At 43.4% G+C, this 20,906-nt stretch overlaps 1 protein-coding gene across 1 annotated transcript; it reads right to left on the bottom strand.

The window, feature by feature from the left end:
* Positions 1-359: 359 nt before the first annotated feature.
* LOC133379635 (uncharacterized) lies at positions 360-4,901 on the bottom strand. Its single transcript, XM_061615294.1, has 2 exons — positions 2,404-4,901; positions 360-448 (listed from the first exon to the last, which is right to left on the bottom strand). The coding sequence occupies exons 1-2, from the start codon at positions 3,724-3,726 to the stop codon at positions 386-388; spliced, it is 1,386 nt and encodes a 461-aa protein (XP_061471278.1). The 5' UTR covers positions 3,727-4,901; the 3' UTR covers positions 360-385.
* Between the last annotated feature and the right edge of the window lie 16,005 nt (positions 4,902-20,906).

The following is a 20,906-nucleotide window of genomic DNA, read 5'->3' as shown; positions in this document are numbered from 1 at the left end:
CAGCACCCAAACCAAAATTACTAGCATCAGTCTGTACCACAAAGGGTTCAGCAAAGTCTGGGGCTTTTAAAACAGGGTAATTTATTAATGCAGCCTTTGAAATACAGTTCTTAAGTGTTTCACATGGGATTCCCAATCCCCACTATACACCGCGATATCATCAAGATAGGCGCAGGCGTAATCTCCTAAACCATTCAGGACAGAATTTATTAATCTCATGAACGTACTAGGAGCATTCCTAAGCCCAAAACTCATCATTTTAAATTGATACAAGCCCATATGGGTAACAAAGGCAGATTTCAAGACAGCATCTTCATCTAGGGGTACTTGCCAGTAACCCTTAGTTAGGTCCAAGGTGGTGATGAACTTAGCAGCCCCCAACCTTTCAATCAGATGGTCCATCCTGGGTAAGGGGTATGGATCCACTTGGGTGATTGAATTTAATTTCCTGTAATCCACACAAAAACGAATTTCATTAACATCCTTCTTGGCTACCAGCACAATGGGGGAAGACCAGGGGCTAACAGAAGGTTCAATAACCCCTAAGTCTAACATGGCCTGTATTTCTTTTTCCACCGCTTTAGCATGTGGCCCAGTTACCCTATAAGGGGAGGACTGCATTGGTGGATGATCACCTGTCAAAATAGAATGTTTTGCCAAATGTGTTTTTCCTGGCTTACTAGAAAACAAAGATTGAAAATCTACCAAAACTTGGCGTAGTTGTGAACATTGTTCATATTCCAAGTTATCAGAAAAAAAAACCTCATCAATACCCCCTTCTTGTTGACTTTCTGCCACTAGGTCCACAAACCCTTCTTCCTGCTCTTTCGCCCTAGTGCAGGCCAAAACCAGCTTTGCCCTAGACCAAAATTGCTTAAGGGTATTAATATGGTAAACCCTTGGTTTCTTTTTTGAATCAGGATAGGCCAATAAGTAATTGGTATCACTCAGTTGTGCCTTAACCAGCATAGGCCCAGTCCAGGCTACTGACAACTTAGATCCTGATTGTGGTTTTAACACCAGCACCTCAGAACCCACTGCAAAATGACGTGCCTTAGTATGAGAATCATAATAAGCCTTTTGCTGTTGCTGGGCTTCTGCTAAATTCTCATGGGCAGTCTCCAATGCATCCTTTAGGGTCTCACGCAAGTTTTGTAAATATGTGGTTACTGGTACAGAAGAGAATTCCATCTTTCCTTCCCAATCTGCCCTTAACAAAGACAGGGGACCTGTAATATCCCTGCCAAATACCAACTGATTTGGAGAAGATTTTAAACTGGCCTGGGGGGTATCTCTATAGGCAAACATAAGAAACGGCAAGGCCACATCCCAGTTACCTGAATGTTTTACAGCATGTGCCCTTAACATTCTTCCTAGAGTCAGGTTCAGACGTTCACAAAGTCCATTGGATTCATGCTGTCCAGGCACAGACATCACATGTTCTATCCCAGCAATCTCCCATAGCTTTTTAGTGAGTTTAGCTACAAAACCTGGGCCTTGATCTGATAAGATAACTTTTGGGCATCCCCACCGAGAAAAAATTTCTAATAGAGCCTTTGAAATAGCCGTGGCAGTAATGCTGCTTAGAGCTACTGCTTCAGCAAATCGTGTTGCATAATCTATATAAGTCAAAATAAATTTCTTCCCACTAGACGTCACAGATTTAGATAATTTCAAGGGAGCATTGTCTGCAGCTTCCCTACATTTTTGCAAACTTTCATCTTGTAGGAGAGCTTCCCTAAAGGCCTTAGAACGAACAGAATTTAATTTCAACTCTTCCTCAGGAGATTCAACAGCATCCCTATTCCCAGCTCCGTTTGGCAGCGGCTGGTTTAAATCATCAACTTCTCGTGTCACAGCACCATCTAGTGGTAAAATTTCAATATCAGGTTCGCGCTCTAATTTCTTAACTGCACTTCTAGTTAAAACATTTACATTCACATCTCCAGCCTTCTGATTATGTAAATAATGTGCATAGGCAATATCATTCCCCAACAGGAAATCAAAAAACTGGTCAGAGTAATCATGAATTAATACTCTATGTTTTCCCGACCAGTTTTTATATGAAATCCAAACATCAGCCACATCACAAAGTTTATTAGACATCCCATAAACATGTACTGACGCTTTAATCCCTGGTAAAATTAATTCAGGCGGAATTAAATGGCGAGATAAACTCGATGCCTCACTGCCCGAATCGCGAAAGGCCGTTAACTTAACATAATTCACAAAAATAGTCTCTTTAAACATTTTGTTGGACCAAGCAATCTGGCCAGGCAAACAGGAATAGTTAACGTTGTCTGCAGGGAGTCGTTCCTTCTCTCCCTTCCCGCTTTGGAGTAGTTCCTGGGTTGGCTTTTTCCTTCCACCCCCCTTCTTTTCTCCCGGTTGAATAACACTCACCGCAGGAGTCTGTTTACTTCCTTTCCTTTGGGTGATGGGACTATTCTCAGTACTAGGAGCTGAAAACTCCCAGTCCTGGTCGGAATTAGAATCCGAAGACGACCAACGGGAAATTTCTGGAGATGACTGCCCTCCTGGTTCTTCATAATCACGGGCTCTCTGTACTACCGCTATTTTAGTCCCTTTGCTGACACTCACATTCTGCTTCTTACTCAGTTGGGAACACTGGTCCTTTCTGTGCCCTGGTTGTTTACATAGAAAGCATAAATTCTCCAAAACTGCTTTACTCGGTTGGTAAACTGGCGGACGCACGGGAACAGCAGCAGGAACAGAGCTCTCCCCTTTGTCCTCCGACTTAACTACAGATGGCCACGTTTTTTTCTTCCACTCACTTCCTCCACCCGCTGGTTGATTCCCTTTGTAATTGCCCGGTTTTTTAACATATGCTTTAGGCAATTCCTCTTTGTCCTGAAAGGAATCTAGTTCATCAGCATAATGACCGGCTTCTTGCAAGCTTTTTGGCTTTTTGCCTCGCACCGCTGCGGCAAGCTCTCTTGGCAACATTTTGTAAAATTTCTCCAGAGTATACACAGTCCTTAACTGCTCAAAAGTATTAGCTTTTGCAGCTGCAATCCACAAATCCATAGCTTGAGCAGTACGAGCGCTTAATGCTGAAAACGTCTCTTTTGATTTTTTTGTCAAAGTCTCAAACTTTTGGTAACATGCCCTGGTGGATAGCGCAAACTGGGCTGTTGCCAATTTTACAAAGTTTTCATAATCATCAGCTAGCTCTCTCGGGAGTTTACACATTAGACTTCTTAACTCTCCCTTTCCTTGAGTGCGTAGAATTTTCATCCAGTATTTTTTGTCTAAAGACTGGTCCACACACGCTTGCTCAAAGATTAAAAAAAACTCGGAGATATCCTCTCCCGCTTGATAAAACGGAAAATCTGCTGGATCCGCTCCTCCCAAACACACTCTGCCAGACCTCAGTCCTTGGCTTGGTGGGGCAAAAGCTTGTTGTTGTTGTACAAGGGTAGTCATAAGAGCCATCTGTTTCGAGAAGAAGTTGTGCATTTCTGCCCACATATCCATGGGTGGCACACCCCCACTCTGGCTAACTTGGCTATCCATACTCCGTCGACCCCGTACCGGTGACGGTGCTCGTTCTCCCTCCGGAGTAAAGCTTTGGACTGGCAGCCCCTCTGCGCTGCCTCCTGCTGCTTCAAAATTGCCTTGAGGTAACATCTCTGTTTGTTCCTCATCACTACTCTCAGTGGAAACCTGATCTAATGCCTTCTTTTGTTTAGATCTTGTATCCATCCTGACTTTCCAAAAACAACAAACCTTTGTGCCAGAATCTTTAATAATTGTAATTTATCCAATTGTACCTTTTCCACAACTATGTTTAACCAGAGATAGGTTCAGTCTTTTTCGACCCCAAACGCTGCCAACATGTAGTGAAAGCAGGGAGTTCCCCTCCTCCTACTTTTACTGTCCCAGGAATCAATCCCCAACCTTGGGCAATTGATCCTAGCAACCTGGTCTGCTAGGGCTGTGTATGCTTACACCAACCCTGCACGGTAGTACTGCCACCACCCTTCTATTGGTTAAACACTCTGGGGTGAAGGGACCCCCAGAGCCCACTGAACACCCAAGCTTCTCAGGACCAGAGGCTCAATACCCTCCTGGCCCCTTCAGAAGTCTTAAGTGAAAATGTTCCTCTAGTACACGGTAGTTTGGTCAAGCAGCCAGGACTGAACTTAGTAACTGAACCCCTTCTCTGGAATAAACACACGTTGCTTTAAAATAAGTAAAGTTTATTAAAAAAAAAAGAAAATAAGAAAAGGGGTAAAGGGTACAAAAGATAAAAAGGTACATACAATTAATTTGGAGCAGCAAATCAAATCCTAAAACCAACACCCAAAAGGGGCAAGGTATATAACAAACAAGATATAAAGGTTCTTGGCACAAAAATGAAAATAATAAAACTAACTGCCTCAATTGTACTTACAAGCCTCAGCTCTGTCTCAGGAGTTAGTGTCCTTCCCCTCAGGGACGGCCAGTCAGGAAGTATAGTGGAGCCACCGCAGAGCATCACCATAAGCAAGGTGGTGCCCACAAGTGGAACACAGCCCAAGAGCTGAGGCCTTCTCTTATAGAGAAAAATCCTTGCCTCAGCTGGGAGCAATCAACTAATTTAGCAGTTCCAGCACAGGAATGATGAAACGATGTTCCCACAGTACCAGGCCCCGTCCCTCCTGGTTTCCCATAACAAGCCGTAGGAGTTTTTACGGCCTTGATGGAACCAGGCCCCTCTTGCTGATAAAGAGGTGCCAATTTGCAGTAAGCTGATACAGCTGGGGCTGTAAAAATCACCGGGTCTCCGGGATGAAAAAATATCAAAGGATTTAACTATCTATGACCAGGGACCCAGGAAAATAATTAAGGGGATCAAACAGGCATGACAATACATGTAGAGATTCTTCTCACCCCCCTTCTGGTACATCTCTCTCCATAGATAAACACAAAAGACAGCCTCTCAGCTCAGAGGCATAATTCAGAAGAACAACAACTCACATGGACTCTGTTACAACTTTCCCAGCTGTTATCAGATGGCTACCATAGCAACGGCCCTGGCCGTCCATTCCCAGACAGGACATAGTCATAACTCCCCCTTAACCACAGTTATGCCTTCACACTTGCAGGCTTCATGGAAAACTACTAGAGACAGTAATGCCTACTGGTCACCAGCCCAACATATGGAATGATCTGTTTGACAAGGTGCACCTGGCACCAACGCTCTTATCTTTTTGGCGCCAGGTCAAGACTTTCCTCTTCTCCCAGGCATTTTAGCATGTGTTTTAAATTGTTTTTATTTTGTTTTAAATTTTAAAATTGTGTTTTAAATTGTTTTTAAAATATGTGTTTTAAATTGTATATTTGTTTTAATGTTTTTGATTGTTGTAAACTGCCCAGACAGCTTCGGCTATGGGGCGGTATACAAGTACAATAAATAAATAAATAAATAATTCCAGTACAGACACAGACTGGGATGAGGTCTCTGCTTAAAAGGTTTATTGGAAGAGGAAGGTCTTCCACAGGCACCAAAAAGACAACAGAGACACTGTGTCTGTCTAATATTTAATGGGAGGTAATTCCAAAGGGTAGGTGCTTATCTGCCTTCCCAATGGTGAGCATTGCTGCTGGTTCCTGAAAGGGAGAGAGGGAAATGGAGCTCAGCATGGTGCAAGCACAGTGGCAGGAGCATCAGATTGGTCCCACTGCCACTTCCGCATTGTACTGAGCTGAGCTCCCTCCCCTCGCCCCTCCCCCTCTCAGTGACTGCCAGTGATGCTCGGCATTGGGAAGGCAGATGAGAAATGTCACCCTGCTTGTGTCACTTCGCTGACTGCTATTGGCCATAATACTAAAGGCCAACTTCCTATAATGTGCAGAATGGACCTCCTCATGAGATGGTATCTGCAGGAGGCCCTCACCTGCAGAGCACAGTGATGAACTGGGTATATAAGGGGTGAGATGATGTTTCAGGTATCCTGGTCCCAAGCTGTATAGGGCTTTGTACACCAAAACCAGCACCTCATACTTAGTCTAGTAGCTAATTGTCAGCCTGTGCAATTTTTTCAGCAGCAGGGTAACTTGGTGGTGATAAGTTACTGGCTGTCCCAGTGAGTAACATTTTGCATTTGCTGCAGCTTCTGAACCATCCTCAAGGGAAGCCCCACATAGAGTGCATTGCAGTAATCCAACCTGGAGGCTACCAGGGCAAGGGTGACAGTGGTAGTCTTATCCTCCGTGAATTTGTCCAGTCCTCTTTTAAAGCCATCAAATTGATGGCCATCTTGTGGGAGTGAATTCCATAGTTTAAAGATGCATTGTGTGGAAAAGTACGTTTGTTTTTTTGCCCTGAATCTTCCAGAATTCAGCTTCAATGAGCAGACCTGGGTTGTAGCATGATTTATTGATTATTATTATTTATTTGAAGATCCTCCGTGGTGCAGAGTGGTAAGCGGCGGTAACGCAGTGGAAGCTCTGCTCATGGCTGGAGTTCGATTCCAACGAAAGGAGGAAGTCAAATCTCCGGCAAAAGGGGTCGAGGTCCACTCAGCTTTCTATCCATCCGTGGTCGGTAAAATGAGTACCTGGCATACGCTGGGGGGTAAAGACAGGCCGGGGAAGGAACTGGCAATCCCACCCCATATGTACGGTCTGCCTAGTAAACGTCGCAAGACGTCACCCTAAGAGTCGGAAACGACTCGCTCTACAAGTGCGGGGACACCTTTACCTTCATTATTTATTTAATACATTTCTTAGATGCCCATCTGGCAGAGATTAGTCTGCCATTCTGGGCGACGTACAACAAAAACACAAATACAATCCATATAAAAACCTAGACAGAAAACATTAAAAGATTAAAAAGTTAAAACCCCTAAAATTGCACTCTGACAGCCTAATCCCCCTCCCATGCCTGGTTAAAGAGCCAGGTCTTCAAGGCCCATTGAAAACACAGCAGGGAGGGGGCCTGGTGGAGGTCAGTTGGCAAGGAGTTCCAAAGTGAGGGGGCTATGACTGAGAAAGCTCTTGACCTGGTCCTCACCAATCTAGCTGCTTTTATGGGGGGAATGAAGAGTAGGTCATTCGTGGACAACCTTGTTAGCCGGCACCCTTGGTGAGAGTGAAGGCGTCCCTTTAGGTAGAGTGGGCCAGCTTCAAATAGGGCCTTAAAGGTAAGAGCCAGGACCTTAAATTTGGCCCAAGCAGCCACCAGTAACCAGTGCAGCTCCTTGAGGACTGGGGTAATATACTCTCGGCGGCGGCTGCCCTTAATCAGGCGAGCTGCTGCATTCTGCACCAGCTGCAGCTTACGGACCGTTTTCCAGGTAAGACCCACATATAAAGCATTACAATATTTAATAGATTGATATCCCACTTTTTGACTAAAGTCCTCAAAGTGAAGAAAGTGGCTACTGAGAAGTTTTTTTCTTTCCTACTATCTGCCTCTCAGTTGCTGTACCATTTTTTTTCCTCTCAGCTTCTGTTGAGTGCATATGTTGGTTCTATCCTCTCTCTGTCTGAAAGCTCATTGAAATGTGCCCAGTTCTGAACAGGATGACACCTCTCACACCTGCGAAGAAAGCCAGCTTCCCACCATGTGAAGACTGCAAGGGCAAGCTGGAAAATATGTGGGCCCTGATTGTAGCTGAGAGTGTGTTAGTGTTAGTGTGCATCAGGTTTAGGGGTTGTGTTGCTGAATGAGCATACGGTAGGGGTGTGCATTGGCTGTATGTGGGGGCTGAATGATGAGGTGAATTGGGGTGATTCGAGAGTCTGCATCTCCTGAGTTGAAGCACAATGTCAATATCTCCCCTCAAGCTGGATCAGGGGCCACCACAAAGCCTGTTCGTGCACTTTTCTGTTCTGTTTGTACTGCTCTATATTTCTTATGTATCCCTATGTTTCTGTAGGTTCATGTGCTTTGCAAGAAGTGAGGCTGTCCAAACTGTTACCTGTGGAGCACTAAATAACTCTGGTTTGTTTGTGTTAAGGCACAGCGTGGGGGTGTGTGTTTAAAAACAGCTAAAAGCTTCAATCAACTTTTAAAAAATCCTGTGTTGCTCTGCTTTAACAAACAACAACCCTGAGCTTTTCAGAACTCGGCAGGCAGCATCCTGGGTGAATCTTGGGGCCCATGCATACCCCCAGTATACTTTAATTTTTTGTTGGGATTGGAAGAAAGTGGGATGCAACTGGACAAGGCTGGCCCTAGTCCAAAGGATGTCCCAGGCAAGGAGAGTCTCTGTTGACCCCTCTATTTAATCTGCTTTTGAATGCTTTGTGATTTTTATTGCATTTTGTAGCCCATTTCCTGCCTTTGATACATGATTTCCATTTGTGATTTATCCCTGTCATGTAGAATGATAAATTAATTTGCAATGCATCACAATCACTCACACACATACACTATATTGAATGGGCACTGATGAAATTTGCCCATGAATAAAAAACAGAGGCTAAAGCAATGCTGGCCACACAGATCACTGTTGCCAGTTTTTTCAGCTACTGAGTAGATATAGCATGACAGGTGCCCCTGAGCCAGGTGCCTTCCTCACAAGTCTGGCATCCTGGGAAGAATCCTGGGTCACTGTCTCTAAATTCAGCCTTGGCGGTTGTCTTGTGCATACCATATTTGCCTTTTAGGGTACTAGCAAAATAAGAAGCTATTGAAAATGACGTCTGACAGACTTTGGGGAAACAAGATTGGCTTTTGTTTTCTCACTTAATGCCAGTGGAAAGATGATGAATGATCCCCACTGAGGTTGGCTAAAGAAACTTGAAGGTGATGAATTTGCAGTTCTCAAAATGTGAAAATGTTTCATCCCCAAAGGTCTAGGGAGATTAATTCAGTTTAAAAGAAGTCTCTATTTGTTGATTGCAGAGGTATGTCTTGGGTAGGGGGAAAAACTACTGGGGAAATCATAATGCTTACCGGGGAGCATCGACAGAAGGGCTATGAGGATTCATAGCCAGAGGTAGAGGTGTGGGGGATATGCTGCACAGAATATAGGCACGCAATATCTTACCTTTTTTTCTTTTACTTTTTCATCCTCCCTACAACCAAGGAAACTCTGAGCTTTACAGTAGCTCCTCAGTGACGCACAGTATAAATGTAGCTATAGCTTAGGGGAAGAGCATCTGCTTTGCATGCAGAAGGTTACAGGTTCAGTCCTTGGTGTTTCTAAGCAGTACTGGGAGAGCCTGATGCATGAAACCCCAGGGAGCTGCTGCCAGTCAGTATAGACAGTATTGAGCTAGATGGGCCAATGGTCCGACTCGGTATGAATCAGCTTCATATGTTCCTATGTGGTGCCATCTCTTTAAGAAAAAAATGCAGTTGCAGTAGCCCTCCCATGGTCTCCTGGGCTTTGCATCCTGCTGAGCTGCTCAAAGGGATGACAAGAGGGGGAGGGAAGGGAAATGTCTCCCTCCTCTCATCTTGGCACTTGCCTCCACTGCCACACAATAATTGAAAGGGGAGGGGAAGATTTGGTGGGAAGGGGCGGGGCTGGCTCTTGAGGTTGGGGAAGGTTGACAATTATGAGTATGGCGAAGGTGAGAATTCTCCTGCTTAGATGTTGACCATCTGAGGAGAACTCGAGTGCTGAGCAATTGAATAATGTGGAATGCAGTACTGTACACGTTTATGAAATGGTCCTTATAATGCAGCATCACAATGCTTGATAGAAAGAATCCAAATTCTGTTACCTGTATCTGTAGGTTCCTCAGTATAAATCATCAGTATCACTCTTCCCCCAAGTTTGGAGTTCAAGCAATTTGGAAACAAATCCTTTTTGCGTACACAATAAACAAGATAGATTCTATTACGTTTAGTCAGCCAAGTTTTTCATGCAAATTATTCCGATGTTTCCATTGACTGTGGCAAAGAATAAATCTCTCCCATGGAAAAATACAACACCACTGTCTGCCTAGTTTAACTTAAGCAATTAGAAAGGCACTTACACAAAGCTTATCAACCTAATTAACATTTGACAATATCAACACGCTCACCAATTTTAAATTACTCTTGATATACTAATAGAGTTGCATAGAAACTTTCATTTAATTAGACAAGTAATAGCTGTGCTGCCACATTCACTACTCTTTGAATTTGGGGTTAAGATAAACATACAGTGTAAAATATGTTTTAGCCTGGCTCCAGTCATTGAATTCCCACTTGTAAAGAAAGCCTTTTGGCGACTTAGAATCTGTCTGTAAACTCATTAGATTCTATTGGAACATTGCTACTGACCACCAAGAGGATGAGATGAAACCATGGGTGAAGGGGTATCCTTTGCAGCTACACTGTGATACTCTCACAGTTGCCTAGAAGAACCTGCAGTTTCAGAACAAATATGATGTGGAAAGTTTCCTACATGGCTGAAGTATCCATAGTCCTCTTCAAGCATTAAACAAACACATGAGGGTGCAGTGTAGGCAAGCACACTAGCTCTGCCCTACTGCTGTTCCAATCACTCTCTATGACTTGGATGGGGAATGTATGAAGCAAGGAGCATCCTGTATTCGTCAATGTTCCCCACGTGTTTTAGAACCCTGGAAAATCAGGGTTCTAAAAGGAACAAGGAGCCTCTAAGAGAACTCCCCCCTGAGACATTTTACTGCTCTGATTTTCTTTTTGTCCCTCAAACTCCCACTTCTGGCAGAGGAGGAACTTCCACATTTGATTTGCATTCTATGACAATTCTATTGAAGAGGTTTATTTACAAAAGGTCAGGAAAAGCACAGGGGGGAAATGCAAGGGGAAAGGGGAAAACACAGAGGAGAAAGCCCTCCGTTGAACATTGTACATTAGTGTTTTGTGCTGCTATTTACAGAGGCCTTCTGTCCTGTCCTCTGCATGGGAAAAAAAATCAAACCACATGCAAGACCCAGTAAGAGAGATCAGACAAGCTGCACTGGGGATGTTACACTCATTTTTCAGTGAATGATGAACTGTCCTTTATTTGCACAAAAGCCCAGGTGCACTGATCAGGGTTTTTTGCTTTTTGTAAGAAAGAAAGAAATGCTTTAGGTCACACCAGTGCTTTCACAAAACAATAATCAATGGTTTGTGTAAACCCTCAGATAGAACAGGCCCATCACTGAGCTGACTCTTCCTCTCTAGAGAATTACAGATCACCTCATATTCTTGTTTAGTGTGCTAATGAATTCACTACCATGGATGGGAGGGGAGAGAAAAAAACCCCATTCTTTGCCTTTCATCCAAGGTTGCCAGGTTTTTGGCTTGAGACTGATCCTGTATCTTTAGGAGAAGAAAAAGTCAGCCAAGTGCAGGTGTTCTTGCAAATCTGTAATGGGAAAAACCACAAGGTGGAATTCTCCCTTCCCCCTGCACAACTTTTAAAGATACAGAAGACCTCTTGGTTGCCAGGCTACTTTAAACCGCACAGGTATGTGGATCATGCCTTTGAATGTTACACTATTTATTTATTTATATTTAACAAGATTTATATAGCACTTATTAAAAAATGTGCAGCAGTGCTCCTCCGAAGATGACTTATGGCAGGGAGGGGGCATAGTCCTGCATAGGGTGCCATTCTCTTCAGGGTTAATTCAGACATTGTTGGAGATTTAATTTATTTATATAAATTTTGCCATTTGTTAACTACCCATCAACCATCTAAATGAAACAATTTCAAAAAATAGAATAACATTAAATACAAATCACCACATCAAACCAGCCAGCACAAGCAGATCTGCTAGGTGAGTGTAAGTTCAGTGGGGTTGTTAAACTCGACAACCTATTGGCCAGAGCTTGGAAAAGTTACTTTTTTGAACTACAACTCCCATCAGCCCAATCCAATGGCCATGCTGGCTGGGGCTGATGGGAATTGTAGTTCAAAAAAGTAACTTTTCCAAGCTCTGCTATTGGCCCAGAAGAAAATAGAAGTGGTGGCAAAGGGGACAGGTTAGAGAGGCAGCACAAACTAAAAGGTCAGAGGACATCTAGCACGGAGGGGTTTCCCCTCCCATAACTGCAACAAGGCAGTAGGTCAGTGAAACAAATGAACAAATCAATCTGAAATATGAGCTGGTCACAACTGAATGTAAGCCAAAGTTGCTGGGAAAGAAGCAGAAATAATCTCCTGCTATCTTAGACTTCCTTAGAATTAATATGTATTGTGAAAGATATTGTTTGATGAGGGAATGGCCTGACCACATCCACTTAAGGTATATCTCTCTAGCCCAACTGCCAAGCACTTCAACAGAACCTGCACATTTTAAAAAAGAAAAAAGAAAATAAAAACAAATTGCTGACAACTTCCTGTAATCTCCTCTGCTAATTATCAGCACAGCTGTCATAGTGTCAGAATTTTTATGAACATTTTATGGCCTCGCAACAGCTGCATCAGGTTGAGGGCAGCAAGAGTAGAATGTTGGCAAATAGTTCAGGTTTTTTGAGGAGGAGGAGGGAACCTCATGTAAGGCTTAGCTGTAAAGGGAAAACCTATGTGCTGTTGGGATGAAAAGGGGTGGAGAGAATATGGCTCCTAGGCTGGGTGGCTACTGCTCTTCTTTCTCTTTAAACAGGACTTGAATAGGGCAGACCTTCAAAACAGAGGGCTTCTTCAAACGGAGGACTCTCCTGTGTAAATAGGGTTACCAGGTCTCCGGTTTTTGGCCACAGTCTCTGGTTTTTTGGGGGCCCCTCTGGTTCTCCAGCTACCACCCCTTAATCTCCGGACTCTCAGCTTCAATTTTTTTAAAAATTAAGTTTCTAGGTGGTCTGGTTCCCGAGATATACACCAAAACGTCAACCGCCCCCCTGCACGACTGTTAAATCTGTTCTACGGGACGGTGTAAAAGCCGGAACAGAATGGAACAGGCTGGAATGGGCCCTTTATAAAAGAAATTGATGCCAAAAACACTGGGATGTGTTAGAGACACTTGAGAACAACATTTAGGAACAAAAACCATTCCAATGGGATTTTATTAACCCTTTAACAACCAAAATGCCCTCCAGAATGGAATGAAACAGCCCGGAATGGCGACTTCCCAGCGAGCCAGACCTCTGAAATTCACCAGTCCCACATGACTACATGGGATGCATGCAATAAGACACAAAACTTCCACACAAACCATGTTCTGATACCAGTTCCAGGCTATAATACGCTTTTACGTAAAACAGCCCAGAACGGCGACTTCCCAATCAGCCAGACCTACCAAAATTCACCAACCACACATGTTGCTGCCTCTCCTTTTGTTGGGAAATGGGAGATAACACAGGATGTCACAGGAACCTCTGGGGTGATCAGCTATACCCTTTCTTGCTGTTTGTAGTTCCACTAAGCAGCACTATTGGTGCTGCTACCAGGTTGTGAATGGCTGGTGAATTGGGGGGGGGGAGAGAGAGATTGGAGGGGCAAGTCAGCTGGCAGAAGGGGGAGAGTAATAGAGTTTGCCTTCTGTGAAATAGATGTGCTATCACAGGAAAAATCTGGGTTCAAAGAAGTGCTCTTGTGTGCTTGGGCTCAGACTCCACCTCTGCCTTGTATTCAAGTTCTGGGCCAAACCTCACCAGTTTCGAAAATCTCAAGAGCTTCAGATGGTGAAAGTTGCTGAAACTTAAGCATGTATACTACACTCATGGCTTTTCTGCTGTAGGTAATGAGAGAAGACACTACTTACTGCCACTGAGCCACCTCCACAGTATAAATATACCATACCTGGGCTGCTGCCTTTTTGGTCTGAAAAAAGAAGGGATCATCCTGTCTCTGCAGAAACCAACAGATCTTATAGTACCCCTAGTGGGAAGAAGAGTAAACTGCAGCTATTCTCTAGCACCAAAAGCTATCTGTAGTATAGCTTACTACAAAAACCTTGCTAGAAAAGAAAAACAATGTACTATCTTGTTTATAGTATTTTAGCCCAGAACGGGTATCAGAACGTGGTTTGTGTGCAAGTTTTGTGTCTTATTGCATGCATCCCATGTAGTCATGTGGGACTGGTGAATTTGGTGGGTCTAGCTCATTGGGAAGTCGCCGTTCCGGGCTGTTTTATGTAAAAGCGTATTATAGCCTGGAACTGGTATCGGAATGTGGTTTGTGTGGAAGTTTTGTGTCTTATTGCATGCATCCCATGTAGTCATGTGGGACTGGTGAATTTCAGAGGTCTGGCTTGCTGGGAAGTCGCCATTCCGGGCTGTTTCTTTCCATTCCGGAGGGCATTTTGGTTGTTAAAGGGTTAATAAAAATCCCATCGGAATGGTGTTTGTTCCTAAATGTTGTTCTCAAGTGTCTCTAACACATCCCAGTGTTTCTGGCATCAATTTCTTTTATAAAGGGCCCATTCCGGCCTTTTCCGTTCCGTCTTTTACACCGTCCCCTGGTTTACAGATCTTTAGAACAGCTCCTAGCTCTAACTACAACTCCCATCAGCCCAATCCAGTGGCCATGCTGGCTGGGGCTGATGGGAGTAGTAGTTTTAAAAAGTAACTTGTTCAAGCTCTGGCTCTAACCCCGCCCTTTCAGGATTGTAGCCAATAAATGAAGCCAGGTTGTGACTTCTTGATCCAGGCATGCCTAAATTTATTTAATCCAGTACTCCATTAGGACTTACATTTGAGTAGAAATGGTTAGGATTTTTTTTTTACTCTCTTTCTCTCTCTCTCTCTCTCTCTCTCTCTCTCTCTCTCTCGTGTGTGTGTGTGTGTGTGTGTGTGTGTGTGTGTGTGTGTGTGTGTGTGTGTGTGTCCTTTCCAACAACCCTGTGAGGTAGGGTTGGTGATTGGAAACCAAGGCAGCTCACAATAAGGAATAAATCACTTTAAAAGCCAATAACCATAAAACAAGTATAAACAGTTGCAAAACAGCTTAAAGTGGCATGATTCTAAATTTTGGGTTGGGTGAATGAAGTTTATTTATTTATTTTTATTTATTTATTATTTGGTTTATATCCCACCCTTCCTCCCAGTAGGAGCTCAGGGCAGCAAACAAAAGCACTAAAACACTTTAAAAATCATAAAAAACAGACTTTAAAATATATTAAAACAAAACATCTTTAAAAACATTTTTAAAAGCTTTGAAAACATTTTTGTAAAAGAAAAGGTTTAAAAACATTAAAAAGCAATTCTAACACAGACACAGATTGGGATAAGGTCTCAACTTAAAAGGTTTGTTAAAGGAACAAGTTCCTTATCACTTGAGGCTGCAGTTTTCCCTGGTTGAATAAGCCCCATTGAATACATTGGGACTTGCTTCTGAGTAAACAAACATAGGATTGCACTATAAATATCTTTACAGGTTGTGTAAATAATAAATTTGATAGTCATGCTTATATAAATATTTTGTCATACTGTGTCCCAATAAGTATCCTATTTCACACTATGGTTGTACAATACTTCCTCTACATTTTAAGTATGCCTTGGGGTGATCATGGTTCTCCATTGTTTTCATCCTGAGGGGCAGATAGGCTGAGAGATGGTGAGTAGCCCATGGTCACCCACTACACGGTATAGCTCATTTCCATTTTGAAAAATTAATTAAAACAATTTACATGCAGGCAAAATTTATTAAGTGGATTCACACAATACATTTAATGCACACCCAACTCGCATTTAAAGCACACGACTTGCCCTAAAGAATCCTGGGAAGTGTCTTTTTCCCCTTACAGTTATAGTTCTCACCACTCTTAACAAACTGCAGTTGCCATGATTCTGTGGTGGGATTCATGTGCTTCAAATGGGTGTTGAATGTGCTTTAAATGAATGGTGTGGATCTGCCCTAGGTATGATGCACATTCAAGAGTGAATTGAAAAGAACAATTTGAAAAGATACTTCTTACTCTTACTCATTTCTCAGACCTCTTTCTGAAGTGAAGGGTCAAATCTGTAAAGAGGTTTGGAGCAGCCACGTTAAAAGATAAGGGCAAGGCATTCCAGGCAAGGGGTTGCCAACGCTGCTTGGATATGGATGTCTTTGCAGAGGATCCCTAGTCAAGCTTTACCAACAGCACAATCCAAACTATATCTACTCAGAAGTAAATCCTGCTGAATTCTATGGGGGCTTAGTCCCTTAGTAAGTGTGTTTAGAATTGTAGCCTTCAGGAGCATCCATCTTTACTCCCCAAAGCTCCCATCTAACATCTCCACATCACTAGGCTTCTTTGTCCCTGCAGTGGCCTTCTGGTGATTGGCCTGGCCTGAAGGCACTTAAATCCTTCTTGCTGAAAGCAAGTAGGCTAGATTAAATGTTCGCTACCCAGGCTCCATCTTTTAGCTAAGATTTCTATTTTAATTTGCAATCAGATATTTTTTTTAATTGTATGCTCCAAGCAACTGTGATTGATGCTTAATATATCATGCTTAATGACATCACTAGAGCCCACCCTGTGACATCACTAGGGCCCACCCTGTGACATCACTGGGGCCCGCCCCTCAAATCTCAGGTTTTGGGATGCTTCTGACCTGGCAACCTTATGTGTAAAATAGGACACATGACCACACTGGTAGAGTGCGAACAAAAGTGTGGCTAGGTTCCGAGAAAGAGACAGTTGAGGGGTTTATGTATGGAAGAGGCCTAAACAAAAGAAATGCGGAAGAGACAATGATCTGAGAGAAAAAGAGGCCAAAAGCATCAGGGTTTGGACAGGACAGGAGAGACATTATAATGGCCTAGAGGCAGGAGGGCTTGCGTGTTTGTTAGTAGGACAGAAACTGAAAAGATGAGTGAAGATAACCAGCTAAAGAGAGGGGTGAATTGAAACAAACTAGCTGAAAGTCTCTAGCCAGATTAGGTTTAACACCAGATCTATTGTTTGCCTTGAGGCAAGCCTTGAAGTTGACATTACATTAAGCCTGCTAGTGAAATGTTCCATTTAGAGATTATCATTTGATCCGTCTCTGGAGATATGTTAGAAGTTGATCTACACAAATAAACAGGCCATCATAAACAAGCAAATCCAACTAAAGAAGGAGTCTCTCTCGCTTTGATTCCCAGTACTTTGATTCTCTTCACATACTTCAACCATGATTGACACTTCTATTAGCTCTGCAAAGCACCAAAAATGAATCCCTCATTGTCTGTTTTCTCCTTTTGTGTATGGTAAATCTCTGTTTCAAGTTTTTTTTGGGGGGGGGGGAATTCTTCATGCTGAAAAGCCACATTGTATTAACATTTATGGCAAGAGGTTATAGTAAGTGTATATTATGTTACAAAACATTTTCCTGTTTCTTTGCCTACAGTAAATTATTATCTCTTTGTGCTTCTGGAAAACCACACTTCTTTTCCCCTCCTACCACATTGTGGTATTGTTGCAGTCTTGCTTTGCAACTGGCAATGGCCAAGAAGACATGGTTCGGACACAGCTGGGAAGGACTGGATGCATCAGCCTCATGCCGATGGGAAACAGGAATAGACCAGGTACGTACAGCAGGATTTCTCACCTCTTCTGAACACACTTCCCAACAGTTTACCCCCGTTCATGTATTCTGATTGTAGCAGCATAAGAACATAAGAAGAGCTCTACTGGATCAGGCCAATGGCCCAACTGCACTCTCCCCCACTCATGACTCCTAGCAACTGTCATGCAGAGAGGTACTGCCTTTGACAGTGGAGAGAGAATGGTGTTCCCGCCTTTTGCGAGGGCGTGCTTGCCCCCACTCTTTGGGAAGACTTGGGAATATTCCTGAAGGTTTTGAGTGGGGTCAGGTGGGGTCTGACGACCTATAGGAAGAAGGGACGAGCGGGGTTTAAAAGCCCCCTCCTCCCTTAGCACATGCCTCTTTTGCCTTGCGGCACCCGCCCTCTGTCCCTTGTCGGTATGGGCTTTGCTAGTCGCCATTTGGGGCTGAGTAGGAATTTTTTTGGGGGGGACTCTGATGAGTCCCTTTTGTTTTGCCTACTCCATACTGCTTGGATAGATTCAATTGGTCTTTTGGGGGGGAGGGTTGAGGTCATCTAGCTTTGGCTGGCATGGAATTCGGGCAGGTGATGAAGCAGGGGGTAAAAACAGGAGACTGAGCCATTTTGGCAAAGGGCACTCGCTAGGGAACCATCAGTGCTGAAGGTCTGGTGGGGATCTGGCGAGTGTCCTTGTGGGACCAACTTGTGCAGCGGGGTGAACACCTGGACTGTGGGCCACACTGCGGAGATTGGAACCACATACCTGGCTCTGCTAGCAAGGAGGGACTGGTTCTCCCACATCCTTTGACTGGTGGGTTACAGTCCACGGTGACTGACATGCACAGAGGACTGGAGGGAATACTCCCTCACAGTTAGGTTTGTCCTCACCTGCCCGAAGCGGTTTGAATCTGGTTATTTGGATTAAATTGGCTAAGATTTCATTATTTGTTATATTTTAATAAATATAACATTATTCCATCTCTGTCTCACAAGTCTTCCTTGGTGTGGTGGCAACACAGCATCATGGCTAGTAGCCATTGATAGCTTTATCTTCCATGACTTTGTCTAATCATTAAAAAAAAAAAAGTGGGCTGTGCTTGCTGGGTTGTGCCGGCTGTTTTCTGGGGGAAGAAGCAGGAACTTCTCCCCTCTTGTTGTATACTGGCCAGGGAAACAAAATCCCCCACAACTACTCCATTCTGTGCAAAGCAGCGATGAAACCTGACTAGGTGAAGTCTGATTGATATAGCATTCAAACAAGCTGTGCTATGTGCTTGCATTTGTCAACTCCCATACATTTTCAGCAAGCAGCCACCACACATGGGAAGAGATATTTGTTTATACCATTCTGCCAGGCAATTAAACAAGAATCAGATCACACCTGTCACCAGCAGAGGCCATGGATGTGTTCAGAATGACTGGTGACATTGACTGAATGCTCCAGACTAGTAAATACTTTCAGAATATTTTAGCTAACAAGGGATGAATTAAGTAACATAGCAGGTGGTCCTGCATTTGTTGAGATACCCTCACTAGAAGCCAGCTCAAGTCGCTGTTAAGGCAGCCAGGCAATTATGTGACTGTGGCTATTATCAGACAGTACCTTATATAAGCATGTGATTAATTGTTTGTATGTGCACAGTTTTGATTAGGGAACATGTCATATTGTAATCTCCATCCTGCAGCACAGAGTGTTGATCAAATGAGATTTAAAAATGTCCAAACTCCCTGTATTATTCACTATGTTGATTTGGATTAAACTTTCAGTTCATTAACCCTGTCTGGAAGAGTGTGTGTGTTTTTAAGTGTGAGCTAGGCCTACTTAGGGAGTTGTGGACTGTTGGCACAATCGGTTCAAGTTTCCAGAGCAAATCTTCTCTGGGCTGGCTCCATAACCCCATACTTCAAAAACAGTGCAATTTGAGCACTCCTCCCTTACTGTGATTGCAAAAATTGTCTATAGGTTATTAAATTGTATAATGTAGAATATGACTGAGGAATCTGTGGTCTTCCAAATGTTGCTGGTCTCCAACTCCCATCAGTCCCAGCCAGCATAGCCAATGGTCAGGGATGATGAGAGACAGTAGGGGCTGGTAGCTCCATGTCAGTGGGGCAGTGGAATCTACACTGGATTTTAGTCTGAACTTTCAAGGAGGTGTCCAAGGTGCAGAATCTGCTCTGGGTTTTATTCCAAACTTTCAAAGAGTGTCAAGGACAGCTCCTTGAAAATTCAAACTAAAGCCTGAAGTGGATTCCACTGCCTCACTGACATGGAGCCACCAGTCATCACTGATTGGAATTAGAGTCCAATAACATCTGGAGTCCAACAACGTCTGGAGAACCACAGGTTTCCCTTCCATGATATAGAACATTTTCTAACTTGGCTTTAAAGCCTGATGGAATGCAAATAGAATTGTTCTGAAAGACAGCTTTCCAAGGTAGCCATCAGATGCTTACAATGACCAAAAAAGAAGAAAAATTTGAGAGGAGAGGCTGGTAAAATGAATCAAGTTAGCATGCTCAGCCCTTTTTAGAACCAGGGTCTCTGAAAAATGCTTCTTTGAGAATATAATTGTTTTATGAAGGAATTTGGCTCTCCTAGCAGTGACTCCTTTATAGTTAAACTTCTTTAATGATCTCAAGTTTTTTCCCCTCAGAAACCCATCCCTTTAAAATTCATGCCATTGAACATATTTGTTCAGCAATGCTTATGTCTTGCATTAGATTCTTGCAACATTTAGGACTTAATCAAGAGAAACATTTTGTCTCATTGGTTCTAGAAGTAATTGCTCCAAGGCAAAATTGCTTACTATGTGTCTACAAATTATCACCACCACTTCACGCATGCAGCTGTTGCAGATGTGCACTTTAATGCTCAGCTAGTCCTTACTGTGCACCTGGTCTGAAGTGGAAAGACATATACATTATCATCTAGGAACCAGTAATCAAATGGAACAAAGCATGACTAGAACCAGAGCTAGATTGGAAACTCTTCTTGTCATGATCAGAGGTTTTGTTGACCCAAAGCATGGGGAGCGTGTGTTGTTGGACCACGACCCCTATCATCCCTGACCGTTGGTTGGGGCCAATGGGATTTGGAGTCTCACAACATCTGGAGCTCTACAGGTGCCTCACCCTTGATTTGCGTAGTCAATCACAATGCTACTTTGGCACTACGATTACATGTGTGGCCTTGTTGTGGCCAGGGCAAAAGGAGGCATGGCAACATACATGATGTGCCATGTGGACATACACTGTGTCGGCATGTAAAAGAGCGACACAAGTAAAACTATTTAATCCTTCTCTGGTCCCACCTTGGTCTCTTTGGGATTCTGGCACCCATACTCCCTCCCTGGATGAGTGTAACTAGTTGCTTCAGGGCTGAATAGGAATTTTTGCCCTGCCCCTGTCTTTTCATCTACTTCATACAGTTTGCCTTTATGAAGGAAGCCGCTAGTGCGTCTATGCCCTTAAATAGGTTAATAAGGGGAAAGACCATAGTTCAGTGGTAGTGCATCTGCCTTGCATGCCAAAGGTCGCAGGTTCAATGCCCAGCATCTCCAA

Source organism: Rhineura floridana, chromosome 3, assembly GCF_030035675.1.
Source record: "Rhineura floridana isolate rRhiFlo1 chromosome 3, rRhiFlo1.hap2, whole genome shotgun sequence".
NCBI lineage: Eukaryota > Metazoa > Chordata > Lepidosauria > Squamata > Rhineuridae > Rhineura > Rhineura floridana.
This window is presented reverse-complemented; position numbering and strand designations above follow the sequence as displayed.